This window comes from Fistularia commersonii, chromosome 17 (assembly GCF_037954325.1).
Source record: "Fistularia commersonii isolate RoL2024-O1a breed Wild chromosome 17, RoL_Fcom_v1.0, whole genome shotgun sequence".
NCBI lineage: Eukaryota > Metazoa > Chordata > Actinopteri > Syngnathiformes > Fistulariidae > Fistularia > Fistularia commersonii.
In genome coordinates this window covers 15,499,435-15,516,922 of record NC_141300.1, presented here as the reverse complement: position 1 = coordinate 15,516,922, position 17,488 = coordinate 15,499,435, and the positions used below count along the sequence as shown (strand labels likewise).

The window sequence follows — 17,488 nt, the reverse complement described above, 5'->3', positions numbered from 1 at the left end:
GAATGACGAGAGCGGGGGACAATTTAGTTCAAAGTAAAGAGACGAGTATGTGTTGGTGTGTGTGTGTGTGTGTGTGTGTGTGTGTGTCTGAGCCTCTGCATGGACAACAAATGTGATGGCAAACCTTCCTTTTACAGTCATGCTTCCATTACAGAGCTACTGACCTGGAAGACGCATACAGAGACAACGTGTTTTGTAAGTGCGCGCACACACACACACACACACACACATGAGCTCACACGATTTCTGCAAACATCAATGGAGAAGAAAGGGGATGACAACTGCGGGAGATGAGAGGGAAGGAAAGAGAAGGTTGAGAGGGTTGGAATAATGAAATGCAAAGAGCACAGGGGCAAGAGAAGGGGTACATGAAAGGCTGAGGCCGGTCCGGTGATGGAAGTACGTACAAGATTGTGTATGTTTATGCGTGTTAGAGGATGTGCACGTTCAGTGCGGTGACCTATTTCCAGGCTCTGCAACAACCTCAGCAAAAAGCCTTTCTCCCCTGAATCTCCGTCTACCGCGGGTGGATGCGGAAGGGCTGAGAGTGGAAAACGCTGAGAAAATATACGCGTCGCATTTATGCACGCCAGTGTGTGGCGTCTGCGCTCGAGGCCGAGTTTAGGAAGCCGGGTTCTTGTGTAGGTCTCGGTCAGAGGGGTCGATGTGTGTGATGCATCCAGGGACTGAGAGCTCTTGGCGTGAGTGGTTACATCATTCAAATGTATGGTCACGGTGTCTGTGCATCGAGGAGGGGGCGTCAGTGTTATTCATGTAATTTGAATCCTAATAAAAATGCTCAAACAAATTATTTGGCTCGAAAACGTCTCAAAAATGCCACAGTTGACATAAGTGGCACTCTCTCAAACTTCATCTCACTCTGAAGCCAAAGTGAAAACGTGTTCTGATGCCAAAGCCTTCATTTTCTGTTGAAAGAGACCGATATTTTAGGTGCTTAAAAAACATGAATGGATGATGAATAAAAACAAGATGCTTCAGATATTCATCGAACTAAATATAACCGTGGGTGTTGAAAATCACTTGGTCTGTTTTGTCTGGAAACCGTTTTTGTAAAATACTGTTTACAGAAATGGATATGGACTTGTGAGCCATTATGTATCACACTGAGAGGGCCTAACATAAAGAAATTCATAAATTAATTGGAATATAATATTAATATTAATAATGATGATGCTAACAATAATAATAATAATCATGATAATATATATTATAATATATTATTATATATATTATATATAATATATTTATATAGTATGTATATATATCATATATAATAATAATAATAATAATAATAATAATAATAATAATAATGTTATCATTATTATTATTAATAATAATAATAATAATAGTAAAAAATAATAATAGTTATTATAATGTTATCATTATTATTATCATTGTTATTAATAATAATGATAATAATAATAATAATGATAATGATAATAATAATAATAATAATAATAATGATAATATGTTTGGGGATCAATATATTCTATTCTATTCTATTCTATGTTTTCGGCTCAATTTCCTCAGTGTTAAACAATAAATTCTCAATTAATGGAAATACAATGCTATAGAAATTTTGGGGGGTTAATTATAAATCTATCTTCTTCTTCTTCTTCTTTCGGCTTTTCCCGTCAGGGGTCGCCACAGCGAGTCAACTTTCTCCATCTAACCCTATTCTCCGTATCTTCCTCTCTCACACCAACTACCTTCATATCCTCTCTCACTACGTCCATAAATCTTCTCTTTGGTCTTCCTCAAGACCTCTTGCCTGGCAGCTCCAATTCCAGCATCCGTCTACCAATATATTCACTATCTCTTCTCTGAACATGACCGAACCATCTCAGTCTGGCTTCTCTGACCTTCTCTCCAAAACATCGGACATGTGCCGTCCCTCTGATAGACTCATTCCTGATCCTCTCCATCCTGGTCACTCCCAAAGAGAACCTCAACATCTTCATCTCTGCAACCTCTAGTTCTGCCTGCTGTCTTTTGGTCATTGGAACAGTTTCTAGTCCAAACATCATCGCTGGTCTCACCACTGTCTTGTACACCTTTCCTTTTATTCTGGCCGATAGTCTTCTATCACATAGTACCCCTGACACTTTTCTCCACCCATTCCAACCTGCTTGGACCCGTCTCCTCACCTCTTTTCCGCACTCTCCGTTGCTCTGGACTGTTGACCCTAAGTACCTGAAATCCTCCAGCTTCTTGATCTCCACTCCCTGTAGCCTCACCGCTCCACCCGAGTTCCTCTCGTTCACACACATATATTCTGTCTTGCTGCGACTAACTTTCATTCCTCTCCTTTCCAGAGCATACCTCCACCTCTCTAGATTTTCCTCTACCTGTTGTCTGCTCTCACTACAGATCACAATGTCATCCGCAAACATCATGGTCCACGGGGATTCCTGTCTAACCTCATCCGTCAGCCTATCCATCACCATTGCGAACAAGAAGGGGCTCAGAGCTGATCCCTGATGGAGTCCCACTTCCACCTTGAACTTCTCTGTTACCCCCACAGCACACCGTACCAGTGTCTCACAGCTAGCATACATGTCCTGCACCAGTCTAACAATATCAGTGAATGATTAAAAAAGACAGAAGTTACAGCTTGTGACCTTGAAAAGGTAGGTTCTTGATATAATTATAATATTTATATACATTATGGATATAGTATGGGTAACTCTGGTTAAGAAGCTAAATCTAAAGCTATCCAATGGCTCAGCTGGTAGAACAGGTGTCTCTCCAAGGTTGGAGGGTTGGCGGTTTCATTCCTGTCCACACGTCAAAGCATCCTTGGGCAAGACAGTGAATCCCCGAGTTGGGTATGAACGGGTGAATACAATCTAGGTGTGAAAACACTAAATAGGTTGAGGCCATTTAACATAAGAACAGCTTGACACGACCCACATATCATCGCTTTTTAAAATCCAACTCTATTGTGAACCTGCGACGGAGCCAAATCCGAAAAGTAGCTCAGTCTCTCGCCTCAGTGGCTGCGAGCGAGACGTAAATGTGACGAGAACTCACTCCAGAACGTCTCTGTTGAACTGCAGCTTGCTGTTTCCCAAGAACTCTCCGATCATCTGCCTGCTCAGACCTTTCCTCTGCAGCAGGAAGTGAGCCACTCCGATGGCCGTGTCCGGAACGAAACCGCGCGTGATCAGGAAGTGGATTCCTCTCTCTGGATTCCTGGATTGAGACATACGGGATAAAAAAATGCACATTGAGTGGTGTGAGGACGCACAATTAATTTCGACAGACATTACGATGACTCGTATAACCAGCGTCGGTGTGTATTTTTACATCTCCCGTATTAGCATGTTGAATATTTTTGTGTATTTAAGCATAGAGGTGAGTGCACCAGATAGTGAGAGAAAGTGCTTTGCACCGCATTTAAGAGCAAGGTTACTCGATGTGTGTATAAGAACTAAAATGTGTTTGTGTGTGTGTCTTTGTGAGGACGAACGGCTCATCGAGGAGTGAGGAAAAAACGATGAGCGCGTTCATGCGCAAAAGCTGTTAGCTCTGGACCTCTGGATCCGACCCCGTGTCACTGGTGCATAGAAGTTAATTAACTTTAATTTGTATTAACTAATAATAAGTGCAGGCCAACCGTGGACTCTAGTTAGACTGAGAGCCTTTCACATTGTTCCTGCCCTCCTTGACTGCCTCTCCTCTCCAACTGTCTTCCCTTATTTTTTACACGCTCTTCTCCTTTGTCCTTCGCCGTACCCTCCATCTGTTTTTTTTTTTTTTTTTCCAAGAACACCCCAACATAACAAGATGCTACCGACTACGCGGCTCCTCCCAACAATCACCAACACTAATGAGCTGCCGCTTAGAGAGCGCGGGGCTGCCGGAGACTTTGTTAGATTGCAAACATCATAAGTGCACAGTCAAGCCAAAACTGGAGGCTGCGGCACTCCTCGGTTTTGTTTGTGCATCGCTGTGTGTGCGCGCGTTTGTGCGTGTGATCTAGGGTCACTCACACATTGAAGAGGTTGAGTCCTATGCGATAGAGGCGTTTGCGGTGTGTGTCTGTAGACAGTGTCGGAGAACGGCAGGAAGCCGGATCCTGGCAACGCTCTCGGGGCAGGGAGACAACGAGGGCCTGCATGGCCTCGGGGTTCGGAGCTCCTGGGATCTGGTGAGGATGAGTGTAGTGGTACTGCTGGTACTGGGTGTAAATCTGGGCGGGCTGCTGGTTGGACTGAGTCGAGGTGGAGATGGAAGTGGACGTAGAGGTAGAAGTGGAAGTGCAACTCTGTCTGTCCGAGACGCTCTCCCCGTCTGCTCCTCCCGCTCCCGGAGCCGGCGCCGCCGAGCCCCTCCTGGATCCCGGATCGACCATTTCCAGCTCCTCGCTCGGAGGGGGCGCCGGGAACTCCGGCTCGCCCTCCGCCGACGAGCCGTCTCCTCCCGTCATCCCGCTCACGGAGGCCTTTCTGCTGCCCGGCTCGGGTCCTCCGGTGTTGCCCAGGGAGGTGGTGGTCGTCGTGGTCGCAGATGAGATGGTGTAGGAGCTGTTGCTGTCAATGTGAACCGTGACATCCCTGAAGGCCATGAGCAGTGAGCTGGCACTGCGGGGTAGACAAGCACTCTCAGCTGCTGCGCGAAGAGCCCCGGGATCCATCAGCAGCCCCTTCCCCTCCCCAGTGTCTGACATGCTCCAGCCGCGAAGGGCCTCGTCAATTGACTGAGCCAACGAGTGAAGCTGAAAATGTGAACGAAAAAAAAAAAAAAAACATCGGGTCAAAGTACCGAAACCGTCTGATAGCCTCAGATATGTTAATTAGCGTCTGTTTGTGAGACCGGTGGATCCCATCAGCGATAGCGGCTCCGCAGCTGATTAAACATACAATTCGGATCCAACTGCTCATCAAGGCAGTGGGGCTGCTGCATAATTTGAGTCTAAGCAGATTTAATTAAGATGTAAGTCCCGGTAAAGGAGATGAGATATGATCTTCGCTCGGGCCATTGTGGGATTCAAAGACGGTTATAACATTTGCCTGGTTAGAATAATGACGTTACCTGTCAGACACATCCGATATTATTTATACGGCGCCAAATCACGCCGGACACCGAGAGCGGGTCCGGACCGGACTTTTTAAAATGATTTATAGAAACCCCTATATTGTACAAGTGCTTGGCGACAGCGACGAGGAAAAAAAACTGCCTTTTACCAGGAAGAAACCTTGGACGGATCTGAATAATAGCAGCACTAACGGTTACATGGTTCTAGCTGAAATCGTACAATTAAAGCTTTAATATCCTTAAAAGAAAGAATGGCGAGCGCGTTGCAGGATAAAGCCGTGCCCCCTGGGTACGTGCGTGATTAGAGAGCCCAGGGACCCGGGAGAAGATATGAAGTTACTATCGTGCGCTGATGAAGGCACATAAGTGCAGACAGGACAGGAAGAGTGGGAGGAAAGAGAGAATTGCATCACGGGAAATCCCTCAGCAGCGTAAGCCTATGGCGGCATAACTTGGGGCGAGTTTAACTTACAAGCGTTCTCAAAAAGAGAGATTTTGCGCCTATTCATCTGCGGATCCGGAACGCGCGAATTTAACATGAATAACATCATATGAATTATACGTGCGTGTGCTCACTTGTTCGGAGAAGCAGTCCTCCAGCTGCGTGAGAGTGGGTCCGGGGGCCGGTGCTGGAGAAGGACCCGGGGTCGGTGACGGGGCGGGTTGCGGGGCAGATGCGGGAGAAGGGGGCAGCGAGGTCGAGCGACACGGAGGCGGAGGCGGCGTTTTGGAGCGCAGGGGTATCTGCCCGCCGCCCGGATGAAGACTGTAACTGTGTCTCTGAGCCGCGTTCCTGTTGCGGCCCGAAGGGCTGGGCTGGCGCAGGGAGATGCGACGCGGCAACTTGCTCTCCGAAAGCGAGTTCCGAATCTTTTGGAAATTCTTGCTCAGCTGGTACTGACGGAAAGCCGTCTGGATGCGGCGAGCCGCCCGTCTCGCTATGAGATGGCCTCCGTATTTTTGCTCTAATTCTTCTATCTGCGGAGAGGAAGAGAGCGAGGAGTTCAAATATCAAACGTGTTTACACGGCTTAAAAACCAACAGAAGACGCTGCAAGGGTGACTTTGCAGAGCAAACAGCTGCAAAACTGTAAAATATTTATTTATCTACCAACAGACAAACATCACATTGCCATTTTGTCCCCATGTCTACAAAAGATCAAAAGACTTTCAGCATTGCCTTGAGTCTTGAAATTCACACTCGCAACCTTCTTAGAAAAATCCTTCTTACTTATCTATCTGCTCTTTTAAAACCAGTGAGGGTTTATGTTATTAGAGCCAAAGTAAACACCATCTATCATCCTTTACCAGCTAATACTGGCTGATGGGCCTTAGGATGGCGGATGGATGGGGTGTGACAAAGGTGCGGTTTGTTTAATAAGCAGAAAAGCTAGCATCTGCCATGTCTACGCATGCTCAGCTCCGAATCTTTGCAAGTTCTCTAATTCGCCCTCCTACGTTCTCAACAGAGCAGGGGTGGGGTTGGCGGAGACACACGGAGGTTCGCGCAAAAACCGTGGCGCGTATAGATATATTCACATCGTGGCAGCGATAGCAGCAGTGGCAACGGCAGACCCTTCAGCAGTTTGCTACAAGAAATAGACATCTCCAGCCGCCAGAAGCAGTTATTAGCTGTTACCATGACAACCAAGTATCTTTCCTGCTCCTTTCGCAGTGGCGGAGAAAACGCGAGTGTTCTTTTTCTCGTCAACGGGGACAGAAATAGATCTGAATGTGGATTTTTTTTTTTTTTTTTTTGTTTGGCGCGCAAGATACAATGTCAAACCAGCATCGCGCACCTCATTCCACTGAAGAAGGTGGAGGAGCCGGCATTTGTTCTGTCTTGGAAACACAAGCTTACTTATAGAAGCACTGTGACGCCTGCCAGCGAACGAGACATACCTGTTTGTTTTTGTTCTCCAGGGTGATCTCGTACTCGCTGGGACCCTCGCGTTTGGTCCCCTCAACTTCCTGGCCACCGGAGGAAGTCCCGTCCTCCAGGCTCAACATCTGTCTGCTGTGACGTACAGAATAGCAATCAAGTTTCCCCGCTGACCTTCAAAACTCTGCTGTTATCACAGTAGCAGATCATCGGCTTTGTGGAGTGTGAAGAGGTTCATGAGGGAAATGGGCAGGTGGAAAATGTTGTGTGACTGCGGTGGCTCTGCGCTCGGGGGACTGTTTATGTGTCCTGTCCAATTTAGTCTGATCTGTGGCTTCGCTGCAGGTCGCTTAGGTGAAATTTAGGTCGGGCGAGCTGGATGGCTTAATACATGTTAATAAAACGGATGCCGACTGTCACGCGACAGTTGCATCAGCTTGTTCCTTCGATTTATTGATTAATCACCCAGCTGAAAAATGCTCATCATAACAAAAAAAAAAAAAATCATTATATTGTTGAGTATTAAGATCATTTGCAATGGCCAGCCAATAGGTCACGCGCCATGTATTTTTAAATAAAAAAAACACAATGATACTGAGAAAAGCTTTGATACCTTACAATGAACAAATAATGAATGTTTATCTCTCAAAAGATCCTCTCGATAAACTTGGAGGGTTTTATCCATACAGTTGAGTTACAAGTTACTGTTCGTGTGTATGTATTTATATATGCATGAATTTATGTATGTATGTATGCAAATGTCTATGTATGCATGAATGAATGGATTTATTCATGAATATATGTGTATATATTTGTGTGTGTGTGTGTGTGTGTGTGTGTGTGTGTGTGTGTGTGTGTGTACACAAAAACAACCATACATGCATACATACACACATACAAACATTTATGCCAACTACAAGAACTATAAGGCCATAATCACATGAATTGACAAAAATATACATTTTCTGTGACACCACTTGATGGATGATATCAAGAGAGTCAGGCTTTGTAACGTCACAACTATTTATAATGTTAATTCTGGTCGAGCATACATCAGACATATGCATGATCTGTGATCTTAAAATTTCAAACTAAATAGATGTACACGTGAAATTAGACATATTGCATGTTCGTATTTTGTAGTATTCTAATGCACAATGAGGATTAAGTGACAATTTGGGGGATTTTAATGTTTGTGTTCCAAAAATCACATTATAGGATTTTAACAGTAACCATTCAACATTTTTTTTTTGGAATGTACGTCCTTAATTACTCTATGGTTTTAGCTCAGCTTGTAAGTCAGTTATAATATTACAGTTTGGATTTAATGTCTGTACAGCATTTAAATCCAGAGCTTATCTGCGTGGATTTTAGCAGAATAAACAAATCGTCACACATGAGTTGGAAGTTTACAGGGGCAATCTCTTAATTGGCCAAATATACCGAAAAAAAAACAAAAAAAAAAAACATTGTCCACGTATCCCAACGCAAGCACGATAGTGATGATGGCAATGATATCACCATGCAATAAATAAAACAGTCAAACAGACAGCCTGTGCGGTTGCACTCTGACCCACTACAATAAAAAATCTTATCAATGATTCATCACAGCAGTAGTGGATATCTCGGTCTGATAGTTCAGCATTTGAGGGATTCGTTTTTGCAGCGGAAACTCAAAGAGTGCAGGAAAAATTGGACATTGCCGTAACATTTGGATCAACTCCAGCGTGTTCGTTTGATGAGTCAAAGGTGCTCCGCCGGAAGCTTTGTTTACTCTTGATAAACAGTCGTGCTATCATTTGGATCAGTTGCGGTATCTGTTAAAACAATCAGACTGCGATAGCTCCGCGTAAAGGAATGGAGTATTTTATACCTCGCTCTGAGGCAAGGATTACGGTCTAAGGAGGAGGATAAGTCACTGATGTCATCATAAAGTTCAAAAACTCTGCAAGCGCGGCAATACTGAGGGACAATATCCTCCAAGTAAAACATGACTTGCATAAAAAAGGAGAGGAATAACCAAATAAGCCAGTGCAGATATTTCACAAGCAATCATTGCTGCACAGCAGAAGCTGGAAGACAATGACAATGTGTTCCCATGAAACGGAGTCAGAACGCCACGTTCGTTCACGATCGGGTTTAGCGTGTCTCCCGCCGTGCGCAAACTGGCGATAGAGGGTCTTGTGATCCCAGGTGTAAAACGGAAACCAAACATTGTTCTTTTCCAGGACACACTCATTGAAATTCTAAGAAAGACAAGCAGGCTTTGCTGAGCACAACACGACCATGACACGGCAAAAAGTGTTCTTTCTGTCCTAACACGGTTGTTTTACTCTTTACGCTTTGTTCATTATGAGACCTCTCGCTTCTGAAAAATGTTGTTGTATCCAGGCCGACCTCTTTGACATTTCTCCACTGCTGATAAATAGATAAAACGTGGATATTCAGCAGTTTTTAGACAGCATCACTGGACTAATGTAAGCAAGGGGGGGAAACCTTAAGAGGTTCTATAATAGTGTTCAGTTATGATGGGGTTTGTGTGTGTGTGTGTGTGTGTGTGTGTGTGCTGGAGAAAGCATTCCTCCATCCCCTTATATTTGCTTACGCTAATCATTTTTCCACACAGGGGCCCAAGAATGCTCGAAACAAGGATATAAATCCTGATCATGCTTAAATAATGAGAGCTTTGCTAAAGTTACTCTTTGTTTCCTCTGATTACCGTGAAAGCGGCGACTCGGCGTCTCTAGTCGTGACGGAGAGAGAGAGAGAGAGAGAGACGGTGGAGGCGGCCATATCTTTTAAGTAAAATTAGCTGTATGAATCTGAGAAAGTTGGAGAAAATAGAGCAAAAAACAAAAACTGATGAATGACCGAGATGGAAAAACAGAGAGAGGAAACAAGATGTGGGGAGTGTGTGTGCATGCTGGAGGCTGTCTCTTTCAAAAGCGCTATTAAAACACTGCAGTGGCCCAGCGCTGCATCAGAATACATTACAGTACATTAGAGGATTTAAAAGCAGGAGTTGAGCTATTAATGCATCTGGACAGCAAAAGCCTCCATAATGATATGTGCACTATACACTCTCTTGCTCACCATCTACACACACCCCCACAAACATGCAGCAACACACCCATAATCCCCGCCCGCATGTGTGTCATCATGGTGGGGCAAAAAAATGAACATCTGTCAAATTGTATCTCTCAAGTTTTCAAACGGAGCTGCACACACAAACACACACACACACACACACGTACATACACACAGGCACAAAGGCTGGGCAGAAGAGAGTGAGAAGGCATGGCAGGTTAGGCTACAGGCGAGGTTAGAGCCCAGAATGTCACGGGGAAAGTTTGTGCGCTCCGATGGATGCAGCGCATGACAGCTAAGCTTGGATCTGGTGCAGGTTTCAGCCAACAGGCTCACACAACTTCCTGTGATGATAATGAGGCGTCATAGCGCTACATCGCTCCTCTACATCTGATCTCCGCTGGCCTTCCACCGCTGCTGTGCCATTAATTCGACCAATCAGGGCTACTTGGCGTTCGGTCGGGCTGGAGTTATCAGATTAGAGAAGAGGAGATACATTCCCGTTCAGATGGATGGTAGATATCCGTAAAAACGAGAGGGCACTTTGGGTGAGATAGACGTCTGAGTGTAAAGATGATTAGCGAAGTCAGGACCTTTCAACTGGCAGATAAATTATGAATAAAGCAAACAGAAATAATCACAGGACGGGATGCGCTGAAGATTAAAAGCAAATAAATAAAAAAAAAAAAATCTTTCCAGAGTTGCAAGATGAACTCACTCAAATGTCTGTTTGAAGCATCGTGCAACCCGCAAACTCTCCACTCACACACACACACACACACACTCACGCGCACGTGTACGCATAGATATAGATACTCATTCACTCACACACAGCCTGCCCACACAGACGCAAACAGCAAAGGGCCACAGTACATTCAGAAAGTCAACACATCTCCGGTTACTATGGTAGTAATAGCAACTGCGTCATTACCAGGTTGCCATGGGCACTCTTATATTGGCAATATCGGTACATATCCCCCGCCGCGCTTCCTCCTGCTTTCCAGTTATAAGTTCAGCACCCTTGGGGCAGGAGCATGCAAGTATGATTCGGAGCATTTAACTTTAACATTAGCTGAACCATCTGCGCGGGAACGACCGCAGTAACTTCCCCAAAGAACGGTCGCGAGGGGATCCCTTGAGGAGGACATCAGGTCAGAGGTGATAACACACACACACACACACACACACATGTGCAGAGAGTGTGTATGCAGATGTTTACGTCACCTGGATGCGCCGCCGGTGTCGGCCTCTTGATGCTCGGGGGCAGGACAACAAAACTGATGCAACACTGTCTCATTCCTGCAGAAGGACAGATGAGCAGAGTAGTAGAAGTCAGGATGAGAGGGACAGCGAGTCATTCAAATATTATAAGCTGTTGCTGTTTTTTTTGTTTTTTTTTTTTGGCTTGTTTGCGTGTTTCCGCCTGTGGTCACACTATTTACACAATATCCCGAAAGATCCCAAAGAGACTCTCGTTAGACTCTTCCGGATTACTTGGCACTGATCCTGGAGTAAATACCCTATGTAGGTCAATTGGAGGCAGAGAACACTTGCGATGTGTGTGTTTGCGTTTATGTGTGCATCTCTGTGTGTGTGTGTGTGTGTGTATGTGTGTGTGTGTGTGGCTGTGTGTGTCCCTTGCATTAATCAGAGTGGTAGTGATGTAGCAGTATTCCCCAAACCCAATCCGGACAGACGGTTACTCCAGTTCTATTTCATGCTCTTCCACTTCTTAAATTCACTTCTCTCATGCATTTTACATTTACATCTATATTTGAAGGTATTTCGCTATCGCTCTTATCTGCTGCAATTTGTACCAAAAAGACCAAAAATATCAAGCCGTATCCAATGAATAAAACCTGTCGTAGAGATTCCACCTTCTGGCGGATACTGTCCGAGACGTAAATGGCGCTTTATCTCGCCTTGAAATACTGTCTTTGGGGTTCACGTAGGTCACAACAGTCCTCTCCACGATGAGGAGGGTGCAGCCAGTTGACAGTGAATTTTTTTGGCCACGCTACAGTAATCCCTCTGACCTGCGCTCAGCATATTGCATGTGACACAGAGTCCAAGTGACAGCCAGTCATATTCAGTGCAAGACACCGAGTGACAGTCTGGCTATAAAAAGCTTCCCTTTCACAGTGACTTCAACACCCAGTGGAAAGGGATATTTAAAATCAGAACTGAACATCCATATCCTTCAAATATTTGTCCACCCCCCCCCATCCCCCCCCAACACCTTACTGATCTTTATACGATTGAGATAATCATCTCTCGGGATGATCCTCTTGATCCTAAGCTACACTTGTTAGCCTAGCAAATGAGGCAGCGCGATATCAAAACATTTGTTTCTGCGCTCTGCGTCAAAATACCTTCATACATTTGGGCGTTAAACCTCATCAATATATGAGATCAACCGGAGACGACCGCAGCCCCCCTCTCCCCCCCCTCATCTCGCCCCGTAGATTTGATTCGATTTTCAATGAGCAGGATTTCCGCGGCTGTTTCGCAGCTTCGGTGTCGAAATAGGGCCCGTGAAATCTCGGGGTTCTCATCCAAATTCCATTCTTGGATGCCATTCACCATATGAATCAAAGCAACCTTAAATTTTCCTTAGAAAATCGTGTTATTTTTCCGATTCCTCCCCCCCAAAGGCCTTGATGAAATTCTAAAGTGAATATATTGCGTAGCTTTCTTTAATGTACATGTATCCTCCACAGGGGCCAATAGACAACTACATAAATAGTTGAACTAGTTCTATTTAATGTTTTAGAAAAAAGGTACATTTTTCCTTTAGGTTACTTTCTGTCTAATCAAATGTGACACATAATATCACAATGGTTTTGTTCACTGACCTTTATAAGGTATTAGACCGTGTAAAATAGCAACGCCCTCATGGACTCCCTAGAGGTCTATATAATAAAGATGGACTATAATTTCAACTCTGATCAACTGCAGTTTTATAATCCAACAATTAGGAACAGATAAACACAATGGGTCAGTCATATTTCTTTTCCGAACGACGCCCCTCGTGGCGTCTTGGCTTGCAATTCAAATCGACTCCATTCCTTTACAGCGATTTGCGTCTGTGTCGTGAGTTTTTATTCATCTAATTTTTCACAGTTCATTTGAACTGTATGTAGAACTCAGGGAAAAGGGACAGTTAAAAGGTCAGTAAATGCGACGTGTGATCATATAACATCTCAAAAGAGATTTTTTTTTTTTTTTGAACGTCACTGTTTTTTTGTTCCTCGCTCTTGCCATTATTACATAATCATTTCAATTCTGAAAGTCATCGTTTCACCTCCATTTGTGTTCTTGCTGCTGTTGAAATAACGCTGGAGCATGAATTATTTTGTTCAATAAAAGAGCTCGGCTAGGTCGTGTAGTGAGAAAAAAAAAAAGTCAGGTTCCTCGTGTCCTTTACACACACACACACACACACACGCTCAGCAGGTCCAAACGTCTGTTTGTACAAGACCAATAGATACGGCCACCGAAGCTTACAAAGAGAACAGGTGAATATTTTACGAGTACATGCCTCCTGCTGCAGGCCCGTCTACTCACTCTCTCACACCGCCCTTCCCCGCTCGCCATTTTTTAAATCTATTTTTTAAAACTTCACCTACACCAGGTTACACCGAAAGACCGTTTGGTATGAAACAAGCTCAGGAACCAGGGCTGGGAAAACACCTTTGTGCCACCGCGTGACACAAACTGTGTGTGTCTGTGTGTGTCGGTTATCCAACCTATCCATTTGTCTGGCGACAGCAACCCTGAATGCACCCTTTCTTTGTCTGGTCTCTCCATTTCGGGTGTCTCCTTCCACCTGTCTCACCCTGTCTTTACCGGTCCACTCCAGTGTCAGCCTCGAGCTCCTTCCCCGAGACCCCTACACCGGCCTCCATCAAAACCGGCGACTGAGTGCATAGCTCTCTCTTTCCTTCACCCTCTCTGCTTTTCTTTCTCCTGAGAATGGCTGATTACCGCTCGCTCCACGGGCTAAGTGGGGCAGAAACGAGGCTCAGCTGGAAAGAGAGAGAGAGCGGAGGAGAGCATCCTTTTCTCTGGCCCCATAGGCGCATACACGTGCATCGGCGGCATTGATAACAGTGCGAAATACACGATCACACGCGAGGGCCAATGCATACGCACATGTTTTTCTATTGTAGGGCGGAGGGGGGTAAAAATGGGCGATGCTGTACGGAAACAACACCGAAATAGATGCGTGCTGTGAAACGTGTGAAAGAAAGCAACCGCGTGTCAAACACTGCGTAAAAACAGTTTACGTGAGACATATGCATCGACGCAGACACTCATGGCTTTTGCGACATAAACACAAGCTGACACACACACACACATACACATACACACACACACACACACACACACACACACGAGGAAGTATAACAGGGGACCCACAGGGCAGCATTTAGTTCCAGTCTGCTTTGGAGAGGATACAGCGGGGTAATGACAGGGAGGTGAAGCTTCTGATAATGCAAATGGAAACTTCTTCTTCCTTAACCGCCGAGACCAAAAAATTATACATATTTTTATGTCCGCGGATAGACTCGGAGTGGAAACTGCAATGGGCAAAAAAATCGGCAACAAAATAAACAAAATTGATCTGCTGTAAATATTCACTCCCCTTACTGTTGAACATACTTACTGCTCAGCCACATCTGTTTTTATGCATATTTGTCCAACGAGACTCCCATATTCATACATTTATTTTCCTGTAAATCCCTTTTCCACTGCTGCTATTAAACCGAACACTCATATAACGCACTCACTGTTCAGCTGCACTTTTTTGCATAGTTGTAAAATTGGTTGTAAAATTAGATACCTAATTTAATTTGTAGGCCTACTTTAGATACCTAATTTATAATTCATATACCTGAAAATGCATGTCTCACTGCTGTGACATTTTTCTCTTGTACATACGACCCACTGCTGCTGTTTAACTGCAATGCCATATAACTGCCGCTGTTCACTGTTGTAAATATGTACTTTATGTCCACAACTTGAACCGCACCGACTTGCACTTTACTGTGTTTTATGTCTGGATACTGTAAAGATCCAAAATAAATTTAAGTCCAAGTCCAAGTCAATCGGGAACGGGAATTGATCTGAACGTATTCTTCGCTACGAGACCTATTTTTCACTTTGTGAAGGAGGGGGATTTGCATCAGAATGAAAACGCTGGGTCCGGGGATGTGCTCGGGACACACGCCAAGGCAAACACACACATGCACGCGCAGCTGTGTGAGACCTCGAGATGCGAGGTGTGGCAAGTGACTTGTCAGCCTCTGTCGATTAACATCAACGACCCCCTGCTCTTTTTCCTTTTTTATTTCCCAACTCCTCTTATGTTCTGTGCTGCTCCTCTGGATGGATAAGTGAGGTGGTGGTGGTGGTGGTGGTGGTTTGGGGGGTGGGGGGTCCCAGAGAGACCAATCAGGACTCCTGCTGGGAGACAACGAAGAGCGCGCGCGCACACACACACACACACACACACACACACACACACACACACACACACACACACACAAATAGAAAGATTTTTTTTTATCTCATTAGATGATGTACTGTGTGTACCAGGTTACCATGCAGGATGAGAAGTGGTGGTGGTGGTGTGACTCTGTATGTGTGTGTGTGTGTGTGTGTGTGTGTGCATGACTATCCAGATCAGAGGGTAGAGTGGGGGGTCGTGAGGCGTTCAGGGACCCGTACCGTAATTAACAGTGAAGCTAAGCAGCACCTTGGACAGCGATCCGCGGTGTGTCATTATCAGACGTGGAGATGCTCCTTCTTCTTGACGTTGATGCACACACACACACACACACACACACACACACATACACACACAAGAGCGCACGCTCATAGGCCTACAGCTGTTTGTTATGTAATGATCCAGTGATGGTGATCCAGTTTCTCATTTAAATAATCCAGCGGCGCCCTCAAACACCCACCCATCCACAACCACCACCACCACCTCCCTCCCCTCTCTCCATCCATCTCCTGGCACGGTCCTCCGCAGACACGGCTGAATATTTCGCAAGGCTCCTCCTCATTAATTAAAACGAGTCTAAATCTGCAGGCCGTGCACGTTCACGCGTGCACGTCCGCAATTACACAGGCGTACAAGGACCGTGCATTTAAAAGAAGGAAGGGGTTTGTGTGTGTGTGTGTGTGTGTGTGTGTGTGTGTGTGTGTGTGTGGTGGGGTGGGGGGGGTTTATAAACAATGGGAAATAGAAAGGGACGCGCAAAAACACTCACTCGGATTTTTTGGCCAGAGCCAAGGATCTGCAAAGTGTTGTCGGGGTCATCGGAACCAAAGAGCGGCAACCGGAGCAACTTCCACCGTTTTCTGCGTCACTTTCAACCGGGGAAACCACGGAGGGGTCGGCGGGGACCAGCTGCATGTCCCCCGGGTCTATAGGTTGCGTGGGCGAAACCTGAACCACCGGAGCCGCCTCGACCGGCGCCGGTAGAGCCGTCTGGTCCGGGGACCCAGCACTTGTTTTGAGCGGGTCCTGAGGGGGATGGTGGTGCTGATGTAGGCAGCTGATGTCCGGGTGATGATGGTGGAGGTGGTGGTGGTGGTGGTGGAAAGGATGCTGCTGCTGTACCCGGACATCTCGCAGGTGCCTGTTCTCGCCGATGAGCTCATCCACCCGCCGGTCCAGCTCCTCTATCCGGGCGCGCTGCGTCTGGATGAGGCTCTGTTGGTTCTGCACGATGGTTGTGAGCTCCCGTAGGTACAAAATCGCTTGCACCGGGTTTTCGAGCAGACTGGAGCTCATCATATCCAGTACAAGAAGAGAGGCAAGGAAGAGAAGGGGGTTGAAAAAAACTGGATGACAGTGGAGATGCAAATTGTCAGTTGGTGCGGATGTGGAAAGCTGTCCGTCTGCCCTATTTTTTTTTTCGCTCTGTTGTAAAATGTGTCTGCGCCCTGCGAGCTCGCTTCCCCTTCTTTTCAGGTCGTTTCCCAGCCTCCCGCTCTCTCACTGCGCTGAGAGGTACTGATGAGAGAGACCAGATCCAGATGTGACAGGGGGGAGGAGGCAGAGGCAGAGGAGAGGCGCACGGATGCGTCATTACGCGTCCGCGTCAACTCCGGAGCAAGAACGCGCCCTATTGGTCGGGCGAGGACTTTAACATCACGGCAGCTATTTCGCACTTTACCATAAATGTACCCAAATGTGCCCAGACCTCTGCTGAGAAACCGAGTTTTAATTTAAATCACCATTTAAAACATCCGTTATGCGATAAAAACGAGTCGGCTATTTTTGTTTCTTCCTGACTTTTCGTTTTTGCCGCTGTTGTTTGAACAGTTAACTTGTTATAAATGTGTTCTAAAGGCAGACAAAGCGTCCCTCATTTACGTGAGAGAGATACGACATAGAGACGCATATTACATTAAAGCCAAAGAATATAATTTCAGTTGAAAA

The 17,488-nt window shown here is 45.7% G+C and overlaps 1 protein-coding gene across 5 annotated transcripts in view; it reads right to left on the bottom strand.

The window, feature by feature from the left end:
• Positions 1-17,261, bottom strand: part of iqsec3b (IQ motif and Sec7 domain ArfGEF 3b) — a 33,680-nt gene extending 16,419 nt beyond the window's left edge. For 4 of the 5 annotated variants that reach the window (XM_086163079.1, XM_086163082.1, XM_086163081.1 and 1 more), the window contains exons 1-6: positions 16,311-17,261; positions 11,254-11,328; positions 6,963-7,077; positions 5,638-6,039; positions 4,017-4,741; positions 3,055-3,216 (exon numbers count right to left, since the gene is read on the bottom strand). In XM_086163079.1, the coding sequence (XP_086019205.1) occupies positions 3,055-3,216; positions 4,017-4,741; positions 5,638-6,039; positions 6,963-7,077; positions 11,254-11,328; positions 16,311-16,840 (2,009 nt within the window). In that variant the 5' untranslated portion in view covers positions 16,841-17,261. The remainder of the gene's footprint in view (positions 1-3,054; positions 3,217-4,016; positions 4,742-5,637; positions 6,040-6,962; positions 7,078-11,253; positions 11,329-16,310) is intronic. The other variant, XM_086163080.1, reaches the window with a different exon arrangement.
• Between the last annotated feature and the right edge of the window lie 227 nt (positions 17,262-17,488).